The following is a 13,630-nucleotide window of genomic DNA, read 5'->3' on the forward strand; positions in this document are numbered from 1 at the left end:
AAGTCTGTGTAGATGAGTAGGAAAAGCAATCCTGTAATGTTGAAATACAGCATTAGTAGTGTGCTGCTACGCACATTATCTATGTTTAACGTTGCAAAGTGATATATGAAATGGAATGAACATGTGAGGAGGGTAGTAGGGAAGGAGAACGGTCATCTTCAGTTTATTGAGAGGATTTTGGGAAACAGTAGCTCATCTGTAAAGGAGGCTTCATACAGAACAGTAGTAGGACCCATTCTCAAGTACTGCTAGAGTTTTTGGATATCCAACAAATCGTATTAAAGGAAGACGTTGAAGAAATTGAGAGCAGTGCTTCTAGATTGGTTACCGGTACAAGACTGCAGAATGATTCCACTGCCACCAACGTAAATGTCTCATAAAAACCATGGACATAAAATAGAGAAATTATACCAACCATTTGAATAATCCCACGTATCTTGCTTTTTGTGAAAGATTACAACATTTAAACTGCAGTTCGCCTGAATGTAAATGCAGTCAGAACTGGACTGAGCATACAAGTGGATAAATAATCAACAGTAGTATACTTTTCTACAGGAGCTAAATTAGTTCTAATATAAATAAATTCACACAAAACATCCAAAACACAATATAATAAATGAAACATTTTTTAGGTTCAAGAATTATAGTATAGCACCAACTGCTCGACAGCACTGTTTATTTTGAAAGTTGTCAATGAAGGATGAAGCACACTGTTAGCTAGAAGTAGTCTGATATCTGTTGATTCAGCAGTGAGGAGCCAAGAGGATGACATATTATTATTGTTCAGCTCACTTAACACTGTAGGAACAGAAATTGTAGTGATTGATAACTGATGACTCTGTTGAGAAAATGTGCCTCTATAAGTTTGGAGTTCACAATTAATTCATGCACATAGCACAAAACTAATTTTGAGTTAATGGTTATTCGTAACACAGAAGCCACAAATAATGTCGCAGCAGGAAGAAAATCTGATGTCACAGAGTGGAATGTTTGTAGGTGGTATCAGATGAAAAATAAATTAGAGATTGGCAGTTCTACATACCAAACTTTCAGGGGACCAAATCAGGGAAGGTTTCATGAATTGGAATAGCTTGCTGTTCTCTATATGCGAGAGAAATGTGATGAATGCTTCCCAATTACTTGAGAAATTACACGAATGAAGCCACTGGAGATAAAGAGGAATTTTCCAACTGCATGTGTTGCAAAATTCAAAACAAATATGAGCTGGTGGTGATTTTGAAAAGGGTGGGGCTTGCAGTATGATATAGAACAATGCTAGTCCAATGACATGCCACAGCTATTGTTCATCACTATCATATAATGTAAATAAAACACCCTGAATCTCTGCAATACATAGTGTTAACTTTTTTAGATGAATTTTAAGATACTTGATAACAGTAAAACAGTTTGTAAATTTGATTAGTCAGAATAAATTTAAAAAAATTTCATACAGAACCTCTTCAAAAGAAGTGGGTTATCTTCTATTCAGGCTTGTCATATTGTTTTGGTAAATACCATAATCATTTCAGATGACTCTCATTTTCACGGCTGACATTACTTGTACAGAAATTTGTTGGTACAGTTACTTCTCTGTGGAGTTTGATTCAACAGAGGCAACAGTGTACTCTCCACATATTTACATTAATTTACTTATTAGCAGGTTTGTGTATCAGACAGATTCAGTTTGTAACATGACACAACTCTACATAAACCTGAAGACAATGATGTGAGTGGTTATAGGAATGGTTTCAAATCCCTGACTATTCTTGGAAGTACAGGTAATTTTGTATTTGTAAATAAAGTGATTTTTTTGAAGAAATGGCCTTTTAAAAGTACAATATATAGGTCACCCAACTGACAGTGATTCAATGTGTGAAGAGAGTAGGCTATATATTGCATGTGATGTGAGTGAAAATGGAAATGTTTGAGCATTCCTGGGATATTTTTTCTGTTAACTTCTCACTTTCTTCACCTTTTGCTGTGATTTGTTTGTAAGAAAAATGCTAAACTGCACAATGGTCCAGAGTCCATAAGTTGTGGCTGTTCCTACTACTAGCTGTCAGTCACATAAGAATAAAAGGGCAAAGGCATACCACCCATAATAGACCACACCTAAAGGAAATTCATATAGATGATAACAGAGAGATGACAGAATTATAGCAGTGTTGTCTAACTGGTGCAGGAACCGAGGAGACTGGCAGGAGATAAACTGTGGTGTCTGGTGATATTTGCCAAGAAATAATTTTGTATGGCAGTGGGAACTAATGTTTTGTTATGGGAAATAACAAGTTGCAGTTCTTTTGAGGGCAGCACTTTAGTTTTCTTCTCTGAGCAGGTTAGAGAATTTGCCAGCATGTGACTCTACAGTATTGTTCTGAAATAGGTACCAGAGCTCCTCTCTAAAGTGTGTGACTGTGGTGTGTGAAGAGGAGGATTTTTTGGGGGCTGTTCATCTCAGTGTTTCAATATGTTCAGTCAGCCATAATGTCTCTTCTTTTTCCTGGTAGTATCCCGTATTTTCACAGGGTCAGCATGTAAATGTGGATTTGGCAATGGTTGTGATAGAGAGTGCCCAGATGCCCTTCCTGTCAGTTTACAGTGAAGGTATTGTAAGCAGAACAGTTAACAGCAAAGGTATTGTGAGCAGAACAGTTGTGTATTATAAGTGGTGTAGGGACTTTAGTGGAGGCATAACAAATGTTCATGATGAACAGAACACTCTTACAGGAATACTCACAGAAATGCTGGGTTACCAGAAACTGTGCACACTGACAGTTCCAAAACAGCTGACAGTGCAGCACAACTAAATAGTGCCTGTGAGTTGTTTTTTTTTTAATGAAACAGAATTGGAGGGTGAGAATTTTCTGATCCCTTTTGTGACTGGAGATGAAACTTTGGTGGCTCATTATAAATGTGTATGTTACTCTCAATACCATCAGAAAGGCGCCGTGCATATCAAATCAGCATATGCTGGACATGATGGAATCACTGTGAAAATGATGGAGCTTATTACTGATACACTACAGGCTACTATAACACGTATCCTCAACTGCTTCTTAACTGCAAGTGTTTTCTTTGAGGTCTGGAAACAGGGACTAGTTAAACCACTACCCAAAAAGAAAATTGCACAGTATCCTCTGATTACCATCCTATTTGCATTCTTCCTGCACTGCCCGAGGCCTTAGAATATAATCCACAGCCAGCTGACAAACTACCACAAACAACCTATTAGACAAATATGAATCAGGTTTATGTAAATACCACAGCACAACACCTGCCTTAATAAAAATAACAGATGACATGAAGCTTGCCTTGGATGCACAAGAAGCAACTATCATGTGCTTCCTAGACTTCAGCAAAGCCTTTGACACAGTTGACTTCGACATTTTACTTGCCAAACTTAGCAGCCTAAATTTATTGCCAAGTGCAGTGCATTGCTTTTGTTCATACCTGATGTCTCTCCAGCAATGCAACACGCTGACACCATAAAGTCATCCCGGCTTCCCCCAGGGCTCAGTATTAGGTCCTGTACTCTGTTCATTGTACATAAATGATGTGTCATCAGTTTTGTCCTACCGCAGGTACCACATGTATGCTGATGGCCTGCAGTTGTATCTAAGTATAAAACCAATAAACCTGAAAACAGCTATAAAGAGTGTCAATGCCAACCTGTGGACGGTATCAAAATGGGCGCAGGATATAGGGTTTGAGCTCAACCTATCCAAAACCCACGTGGTACTCATTGGTCATTCTAGGCTCATTAGCCTGAATTGTCAGGGATCCCTACCACCTTTAATGCTATCAACTTCTCTCCTTAGGCATAGATTTTAGGTGTAATAATGGATGAAAATTTACATTGGACAGATTATGTAACTACAATGTGCAAGAAGGCATCAACATCTCTCCACACTCTGCAAAAATATAAAAATTTATTCTCTCTTGCCTGAAAAAAAAAAGGACTTGTAGAAAAACGTATATTTCCAATTATTGATCACAGAGATGATATCATGCAAGACCTTTCTCGGGAAAGCTCATGATGCCTGGAACTGGTTATGAATGCCTGAGTATGTTATAAATGTGATGTTTAACTTTTTGATCATATTTCAACATCATAAGCACTGCTGTCCTGGCTGCATGCAGAAAAACGCAGATATTTTCCAACCTTCTGTCTGCTTTACTGTCTTATCAATGAACACTGTCCCTCTTATATCGGCTCAACCATAATGTTCTTATTTGAACAACACGGCAGAAACAACTATTCCCATCAGAGGAAAATCTAGTCTGTCCCACTGCATCATTCATCCACTTTCTTGAAGTTTTTCTCAGTAGCAGCAACCCAACTCTGAAATAACCTCCCACATTATATTAGAGAATTGAATTACATCTCCTACTTTGGAAGGTAGTTAATGATATATCTGCGGGGCATGTTTAGAAAATAAGCCTACTAGATTTTATATTTTTCAGAAATACTGTATCTGAAAAAAAATTGCACTCATTGACTATTTTTCCACACAATCGCCATCCCAGTGAATGCGTGTGGTGAGCCATGGCACAAGCTTCTTTATGCCCTCCTCAAAGTACTGTCCTGCCAATCCCTTCCCCCACTTAGGAATGTCTTTCTGCACTGGCTCATCAGTTTTAAATGTAATTCCACTCATGTTTGCCTTAGAAAGATGAAAAGATGACAATCTGAAGATGCCAGGTCAGGGGAATATGAGGGGATCATTCAAAACATCCCAACCCAATGAATCCAAAACGTCAGAGTGACTAAGGCTGTGTGAGGAGGGGCATTGTCAATATTCCCCTCCTTTTGTTTTGAATGTTCCTTATGAGTTTTTATAGGGCCTCACAATATGGCTGTGCATTGAAAGTATGCCTCGAGGCAGAAATTCATTTAGAATGATTCCTTTTCAATTCCAGAACACAGGGGCCATGATTTTTTTGCACGAAATTACAGTTTTCAATATTTTTGCAGATGGGGAATTGGTTTTATGCCACTGTGACAACTGTCTGCTACAGTCTTTTGCATCCATAAAGTAATCAGTGAGTCTCTGTTCTGTGTGTGGTTCAGTTGTGGTTGTAGGTAATGTGAAGTACCAGTTCAGTTTTTCTTCTGGGACAGTGGGATCAGCTGCAGTTTTTACTTTTCCAGTACCAAGACCACACATGTTTATTCCATAGATGAGTTGGCCTATTTCTGTTGTCAGATAACATATGGGCATGCCAGAGTTTTGCATTTCTCACAGCTTGACTAACTCTCTTCTGCTTCTGCTTGTAAGCAGTGTGGTGTAGTTTGTATGCCCAATGTGCAGCATCTCTGATAGTCATGAGCTGCTTTAGTTCTTGTTAGGCAAGGTTCGGGTTTGTTTCTCACATTTTCAGTCTTCATGAGAGCACATTTCTCATATAGTTGTATAATTTTTTAAATAAATTCATGTTTGTCTCTTTCCCTTAACTATTACTCTACTATTGCATTGAGGAGTCCCTTGGGTCTCATTGGATGGCCATTATATGTAGTTTGCTCTCTTTCTTTTACAGCTTATTTCCACAGGCTTCTCTTATCATCCACTCTTTTGCAGACATCTACATTTGTAACCATATCAACCCACTTTATTTTGAGCATGTGTCTCTAATGTTAAGTCTTAGAATAATGCAGTTTCTTCTGTTCATATGTCTCCGTAACTCCAAAAAATAGGTTTTGATAAACCTTTTCCTGATTTCTAGGCTAGCATTTTTATAATAATAATAATAATATACTTTTCATCTTGTTGTTGAAGGCACTTTTTGCTAATGTTACTTCCTAAATAACTAAATGAGTTAGCTTGCTCAAGTACCTCTCTATGAACATAAATTTTGACTTTGCCTTTCTCTTCTTTATCAGTTGCCATCAATTTTATTTAGTACTTATTTATTTTCGTGTTTTATTCTCTGACCGTAACCATATCCATTTTAATTAATGTGACTTCAAGATCTTCTGCACTTTCTGTTAGGATAACTATATCAGTATATCTTAAAATATCTGTTCTTTGGCCATGTATTAGTGTACATGTCTGTGAGTCTCCGAGAGATTCTTAAAATGTAATCCCAGTAAAGAGATGCACATAATCTAGTTGTTCTAAAGACCTACATCAAGTTCATCACATTTGTCTTGTTGTACTGAATCCTTTACAAACTTTGTTCTCTTACACTGTAATCATTCTTTATGAAACTTGTAGAAGTCTGAGCCATAATGGAGGATGTATAACATACTTAATTGTGAGATTGTTAAGATTTCTGTAATTTTTGGAAGAGTACAGTTTATGTAAGACAAACAGGTTATATTCAAGAAACCTTGTTGGGGTGCAGCTTTAAGTGCATGATGAATATGTTTAAGTGAGCATATAACACTCAAGCCTCTTCAGGTATAAGATGGCAACCAACAATGACATGGTCACAGCATACTGAAAGGAAGCTGGAACTATTACTCTAGATTTGATCCCTAGCAAAAGCAGGATAGCTAAGTAGCACTACATCAGTCAATTCAGTTATAATAGAAATTCGTAGTATTAGATACATACAACACAGGGTAACTAGACGTAGTTGCATTAAAGGTGATTTACATCCACACTATTAGATGAAGTCATTTGAAAGATGGACAACAGCACAGAGAAGAGGAAACACTTGCTAATGATTTGCAGGTGCATTGAGAAATGCTATAGAAGTTTCACCAACTTAGTCTGCTGAAAATACTTCTTTTTCATTCAAGTAAATCTGAATATTCTGTAATTGAGGACTGTGACACATTAAGTGGCTCTTGACAATAAATGAGAAGTATATTAAAAATGGTATATATGTGGTAGCCACTCAGAGTAACTGTGGTTAACCACCTCAAGAAAATGTGAAGTACCTGGAGGATAAACTCGGATGAAGTATGAAGTTAAAGACGTGAAAGATCTGAAGCAGACAGGCATCTTTACAGTCTTGTATCAAAATTACCTTGAATTATCAACAAACTAGACATTTTGGAATAGCTTTGGTGAAACATTACTCCATCTGTTGAATTCTTAACAATAGACAAAGAAAGAGCATTGCATAAATCAGTAAGATAGGTAGCTTACAAAATGCATACATTGAGAATATTTTAGTGAAATATGCTTTGTGTATGGTACTGACATTAGCAGCATCTTGTGTATAATTTCCTGTAGTGTCAAATGATTCAAATGGCTCTGAGCACTATGGGACTCAACTGCTGTGATCATCAGTCCCCTAGAACTTAGAACTACTTAAACCTAACTAACCTAAGGACATCACACACATCCATGCCCGAGGCAGGATTCGAACCTGCGACTGTAGCAGTTGCACGGTTCCGGACTGCGCGCCTAGAACCGCGAGACCAGCGTGGCCGGCTCCTGTAGTGTCCTTGCCTTTAGAAATAGGATTTCCAGTAACTGATTATTTCATTAAATAAAATATGTAGTCATAAGTTTCATTATGTTTTCTGTTTTAGATTAGTTTTTGTCGGTGTTGGACGCTTGCAGACTCCACTATTAATCCGTGAAATGTCAGTTGTGGACTCTACTAAAAGTGAATTCACTTCAAGACATAGCCTAGAATGGAAATTCTTGTTCCTTGATCACAGGTAAATCCCACCATATCCTTTGCTAGCATTAGTAGCATTATTTATATTATCAGAGGGAAAAGCCTATAGTCCACAATTCTTTTCTTTCAGTGCATGTCTAAGCTTTTGAACCGTACATGGTGTAGGGTATTGTTGAGACCTTTGTTTATCTATTTGCTTCCAAAACAGTTGCAGTATACAAAGGCACTAATGAAGAAATTACATTATTTTGATAACTGTGTGATAAACGTAAGTAAAGAAAATTAAGAAGATATCATTCTATTCATGTGTTCTGTGTTTATTGGGGACAAATGTAGATTTCTTTTGCTAGTGGAGACATCATCAGCGTATTTCTTGCTATTACAGGATACATTTCCTGTGAACGCACATTATACTCTGATTAAAACTGCTTTATGACTGACAGATGGCAGTGAAGGGAAGCAGACTTGCCAGCTTGTGCACAGTATGCCATGTGCTCATGTGCTTGATAACTGTGCATGCACCAAGAAAGAGACAAGTCATCTTCTTACTGACTGTTGCTAAGGTCTTTGTAATTAATGGGGAGAGCAATGGTGGGGACCACTGCTGCTGTAGGGGCGGCAGTGCGTAAGATACCCTATCACACATTATAGGCAAATAACAGCAGTAAGAAGAATGTGCAACCACACACATGCCACAAAATAATTGTTTCTCTAAATAAGCGGAGAAAACAGGGAGGGGTGAATATAAATAAGTATACAACTGTCGGGTGCAAACCACGTATCTCTGAATCAGTTTCACTATCGTCAGTGTGATCATTAGAACTGCTGTCAGAATTAAATGAAATAAGAAGTTGTTTAATATTGTTTTCCGCTACACACTCATTCTTAACTGCTTTCATTGTTACTTTGTTTGTGTACTTTACAACATTATGAAGTTTGGTTGATAGAATTCTTTGCCAATCTTTCTACTTTTGCCAATGTACAGTTTTTGTTATTCCTTTCCACATAACCTTTAAATTGAGCCCATATGAATTCAATGAAATTGAATTGGCAGTTATATGGTGGGAGGATGAGGACCATGTGGCCATATTTTTTTGCCAGTTCATCTATGACATATAGAGGTAAAGGTTATTCTGAGTCACAAGATCCAGTAGTTCATCTTTTCTAAAGTCATCTAGTACGGGAACATTTTTTCAGTGTAGTCAGTTGGTAATCTCTTATTTGCTGGAAGGTACTATAGCCACCTTACCAGGGATAGTCAAATGTTGTCAGGCATTGTCCAGAACTATTATGAAAGCTTTTCTCGAGTTTTCCAAAACTGAGTCTTTAAAACAGTGCTGAACTGTGTATCCATTCATTACTTTGTGTTAATCAGTGGTTTTCTTCTCTCTAAATGACAAAATACATTTTTCCATGAATCTTGCTAATGTACCTGCATGGAGAAGAATCAGCCTGTTACTTTTTCCAACAGGGTGTAGTGTGGTGCTAGTTACTGGATCTTCTGTCCAACCTGTACTCATGTTTTATTGAGCCAAACAATTCCATTAAAATTTTCTTTTGATATAAAAGAACAAAAAATACTGTTTGTTGTTGTGGTCTTCAGTCCCGAGACTGGTTTGATGCAGCTCTCCATGCTACTCTATCCTGTGCAAGCTTCTTCATCTCCCAGTACCTACTGCAACCTACATCGTTTTGAATCTGCTTAGTGTATTCATCTCTTGGTCTCCCTCTACGATTTTTACCCTCCACGTTGCCCTCCAATACTAAATTGGTGATCCCTTGATGCCTCAGAACATGTCCTACCAACCGATCCCTTCTTCTGGTCAAGTTGTGCCACAAACTCCTCTTCTCCCAAATCCTATTCAATACTTCCTCATTAGTTACGTGATCTACCCATCTAATTTTCAGCATTCTTCTGTAGCACCACATTTTGAAAGCTTCTATTCTCTTCTTGTCTAAACTATTTATCGTCCATGTTTCACTTCCATACATGGCTACACTCCATACAAATACTTTCAGAAACGACTTCCTGACACTTAAATCTATACTTGATGTTAACAAATTTCTCTTCTTCAGAAACGCTTTCCTTGCCATTGTCAGTCTACATTTTATATCCTCTCTACTTCGACCATCATCAGTTATTTTGCTCCCCAAATAGCAAAACTCCTTTACTACTTTAAGTGTCTCATTTCCTAATATAATTCCCTCAGCATCAACCGACTTAATTCGACTACATTCCATTATCCTCGTTTTGCTTTTTTTGAGGTTCATCTTATATACTCCTCTCAAGACACTGTCCATTCCATTTAACTGCTCTTCCAAGTCCCTTGCTGTCTCTGACAGAATTACAATGTCATCGGCGAACCTCAAAGTTTTTATTTCTTCTCCATGGATTTTAATACCTATTCCGAATTTTTCTTTTGTTTCCTTTACTGCTTGCTCAATATACAGATTGAATAACATAGGGGAGAGGCTACAACCCTGTCTCACTCCCTTCCCAACCACTGCTTCCCTTTCATGCCCCTCAACTCTTATAACTGCCATCTGGTTTCTGTACAAATTGTAAATAGCCTTTCGCTCCCTGTCACCTTTAGAATTTGAAAGAGAGTATTCCAGTCACCATTGTCAAAAACTTTCTCTAAGTCTACAAATGCTAGAAACGTAGGTTTGCCTTTTCTTAATCTTTCTTCTAAGATAAGTCGTAAGGTCAGTATTGCCTCACGTGTTCCAGTATTTCTACGGAATCCAAACTGATCTTCCCCGAGGTCAGCTGCTACTAGTTTTTCCATTCTTCTGTAGAGAATTCGTGTTAGTATTTTGCAGCTATGGCTTATTAAACTGATAGTTCGGTAATTTTCACATCTGTCAACACCTGCTTTCTTTGGGATTGGAATTATTATATTCTTCTTGAAGTCTGAGGGTATTTCACCTGTTTCATACATTTTGCTCACCAGATGGTAGAGTTTTGTCAGGACTGGCTCTCCCAAGGCCGTCAGTAGTTCCAATGGAATGTTGTCTACTCCGGGGGCCTTGTTTCGACTCAGGTCTTTCAGTGCCCTGTCAAACTCTTCACGCAGTATCGTATCTCCCATTTCATCTTCATCTACATCCTCTTCCATTTCCATAATATTGTCCTCAAGTACATCGCCCTTGTGTAGACCCTCTATATACTCCTTCCACCTTTCTGCTTTCCCTTCTTTGCTTAGAACTGGGTTTCCATTTGAGCTCTTGACATTCATGCAAGTGGTTCTCTTTTCTCCAAAGGTCTCTTTAATTTTCCTGTAGGCAGTATCTATCTTACCCCTAGTGATATACACCTCTACATCCTTACTTGTGTCCTCTAGCCATCCCTGCTTAGCCATTTTGCACTTCCTGTCACTCTCATTTTTGAGACGTTTGTATTCATTTTTGCCTGCTTCATTTATTGCATTTTTATATTTTCACCTTTCATTAATTAAATTCAATATTTCTTCTGTTACCCAATTATTTCTACTAGCCCTCATCTTTTTACCTACTTGATCCTCTGCTGCCTTCATTACTTCATCCCTCAAAGCTACCCATTCTTCTTCTACTGTATTTCTTTCCCCCATTCCTGACAATTGTTCGATTATGATCTCCCTGAAACTCTGTACAACCTCTGGTTCTTTCAGTTTATCCAGGTCCCATCTCCTTAAATTCCCACCTTTTTGCAGTTTCTTCAGTTTTAATCTACAGGTCATAACCAATAGATTGTGGTCAGAGTCCACATCTGCCCCTAGAAGTGTCTTACAATTTAAAACTTGGTTCTTAATCTCTGTCTTACCATTATATAATCTATCTGATACCTCTTAGTATCTCCAGGGTTCTTCCATGTATACAACCTTCTTTCATGATTCTTAAACCAAGTGTTAGCTATGACTAAGTTGTGCTCTGTGCAAAATTCTACCAGGCGGCTTCCTCTTTCATTTCTTTGCCCCAATCCATATTCACCTACTACGTTTTCTTCTCTCGCTTTTCCTACACTCGAATTCCAGTCACCCATGACTATTAAATTTTCATCTCCCTTCACTATCTGAATAATTTCTTTTATTTCATCATACATTTCTTCAATTTGTTCGTCATCTGCAGAGCTAGTTGGCATATAAACTTGTACTACTGTAGTAAGTGTGGGCTTCGTATCTATCTTGGCCACAATAATGCGTTCACTATGCTGTTTGTAGTAGCTTACCCGCATTCCTATTTTCCTATTTATTATTAAACCTACTCCTGCATTACCCCTATTTGATTTTGTGTTTATAACCCTGTAGTCACCTGACCAGAGGTCTTGTTCCTCCTGCCACCGAACTTCACTAATTCCCACTATATCTAACTTTAACCTGCCCATTTCCCTTTTTAAATTTTCTAACCTACCTGCCCGATTAAGGGATCTAACATTCCACGCTCCGATCCGTAGAACGCCAGTTTTCTTTCTCCTGATAACGACATCCTCTTGAGTAGTCCCCGCCCGGAGATCCGAATGGGGGACTATTTTACCTCCGGAATATTTTACCCAAGAGGACGCCATCATCATTTAAGCATACAGTAGAGCTGCATGCCCTCGGGGAAAAATTATGGCCGTAGTTTCCCCTTGCTTTCAGCCGTTCGCAGTACTAGCACAGCAAGGCCGTTTTGGTTATTGTTACAAGGCCAGATCAGTCAATCATCCAGACTGTTGCCCTTGCAACTACTGAAGTGGTTGCTGCCCCTCTTCAGGAACCACACGTTTGTCTGGCCTCTCAACAGATACCCCTCCGCTGTGGTTGTACCTACGGTACGGCTATCTGTATCACTGAGGCACGCAAGCCTCCCCACCAGCGGCAAGGTCCATTGTTCATGGGGGGGGGGGGGGGGGGGGGGGCAAAAAATACTAAGCTTGTTAATTTAATAGAAGGAATGATAGTAACAAAAATGATAGCCATTAATTTTATGACAGCTTTACTTCAAGGACAATACTCTTAGAGAAGCGTAACAAGCTTTATAAAAAGTTTGGACTTGTATTTGAACTCACAAGCTTTCCATCACAAGCCCAATGCTTTACTCTTACACCAGTGTGTCACCCATGCAACTTCATTCCATTTAATGTTGTTACAGTCATTGTAACTGTAACGCCAACTTAGACTGTGGATGTGAGTGATGTGATAAACTGAACTCTGACACTGAGCAGCAGACTGTGACTATGTAAATAAAAAAAAATAAAAAAATCAAATTACCACATTTTTCATTGCAAGCTCTCTGAATCAATTGGTACAGGTTTCTTAATTTCAAAACATCTCAATACTGCAAACACTGAAACCACACTTCAATATGAGAGTATAAGATACGAAAGAATCGAAGTTTTTGACCAAGTAGTTTATTTATGTTTGCTTGATAAACATTATCAGTCTGACATTATTATTTCAATATTTTAGTTCAAAAACTAAAATATTTATCAAAGTAATAACTTTAGCAGGGGATATAGTTTTGCCATATTGGCATAAAACTATTTTTATAGTGGCACAATAGAATGTGCAAAAATCATTGCGTATTTGGTGGTCCTTCTCTGCTCCAGCCTTTGGAAGAGGCCCCAGCTGGTCCCCTCCCAACCTCTGTGGGATGCATCACCTGACAAGGCTCTTGCTTGCAGAACGGTTAACACAGCAATCATGTGCAGCCCAAGAAACAGTTGTGATTGGCTGAGTCTTGCCCTACCACTTGACTCATTCATATGTTAATCACAAAGTAATTTTAACTGAATTATAGGTATCGTGTATCTTTTATGTGACCTATTAAGTCCTGGAATCATGTTGCTGCCTAAGAATGATCAGTTGTTGTTACTGTTACAAAAACAAAATCTTTTATTTTCGCAAATTTTTCTGATCAAAATTCTTTTTCTGAATATCATTATTATGCCCATTCTATGAGAATTATCGTGGAAAATCCAGAATTAATTTGTCATTTTACCTCTAAGTTTAATTGGTATAGTTGCATTTGGTCACAAGTTCCATTGTTGAATATTGATTTTGACCTGCCAGAATGAAACATATCAAATTTCTGT

The 13,630-nt window shown here is 38.1% G+C and overlaps 1 protein-coding gene across 5 annotated transcripts in view; it reads left to right on the forward strand.

Annotated features, from left to right (window-relative positions):
• The window catches only part of LOC126269773 (circadian locomoter output cycles protein kaput-like), a 126,058-nt gene that overhangs the window by 27,990 nt on the left and 84,438 nt on the right, over positions 1–13,630 (forward strand). For all 5 annotated transcript variants that reach the window (XM_049974017.1, XM_049974018.1, XM_049974019.1 and 2 more), the window contains exon 9: positions 7,487–7,618. In XM_049974017.1, the coding sequence (XP_049829974.1) occupies positions 7,487–7,618 (132 nt within the window). The remainder of the gene's footprint in view (positions 1–7,486; positions 7,619–13,630) is intronic.

Source organism: Schistocerca gregaria, chromosome 1 (genome assembly GCF_023897955.1).
Source record: "Schistocerca gregaria isolate iqSchGreg1 chromosome 1, iqSchGreg1.2, whole genome shotgun sequence".
NCBI lineage: Eukaryota > Metazoa > Arthropoda > Insecta > Orthoptera > Acrididae > Schistocerca > Schistocerca gregaria.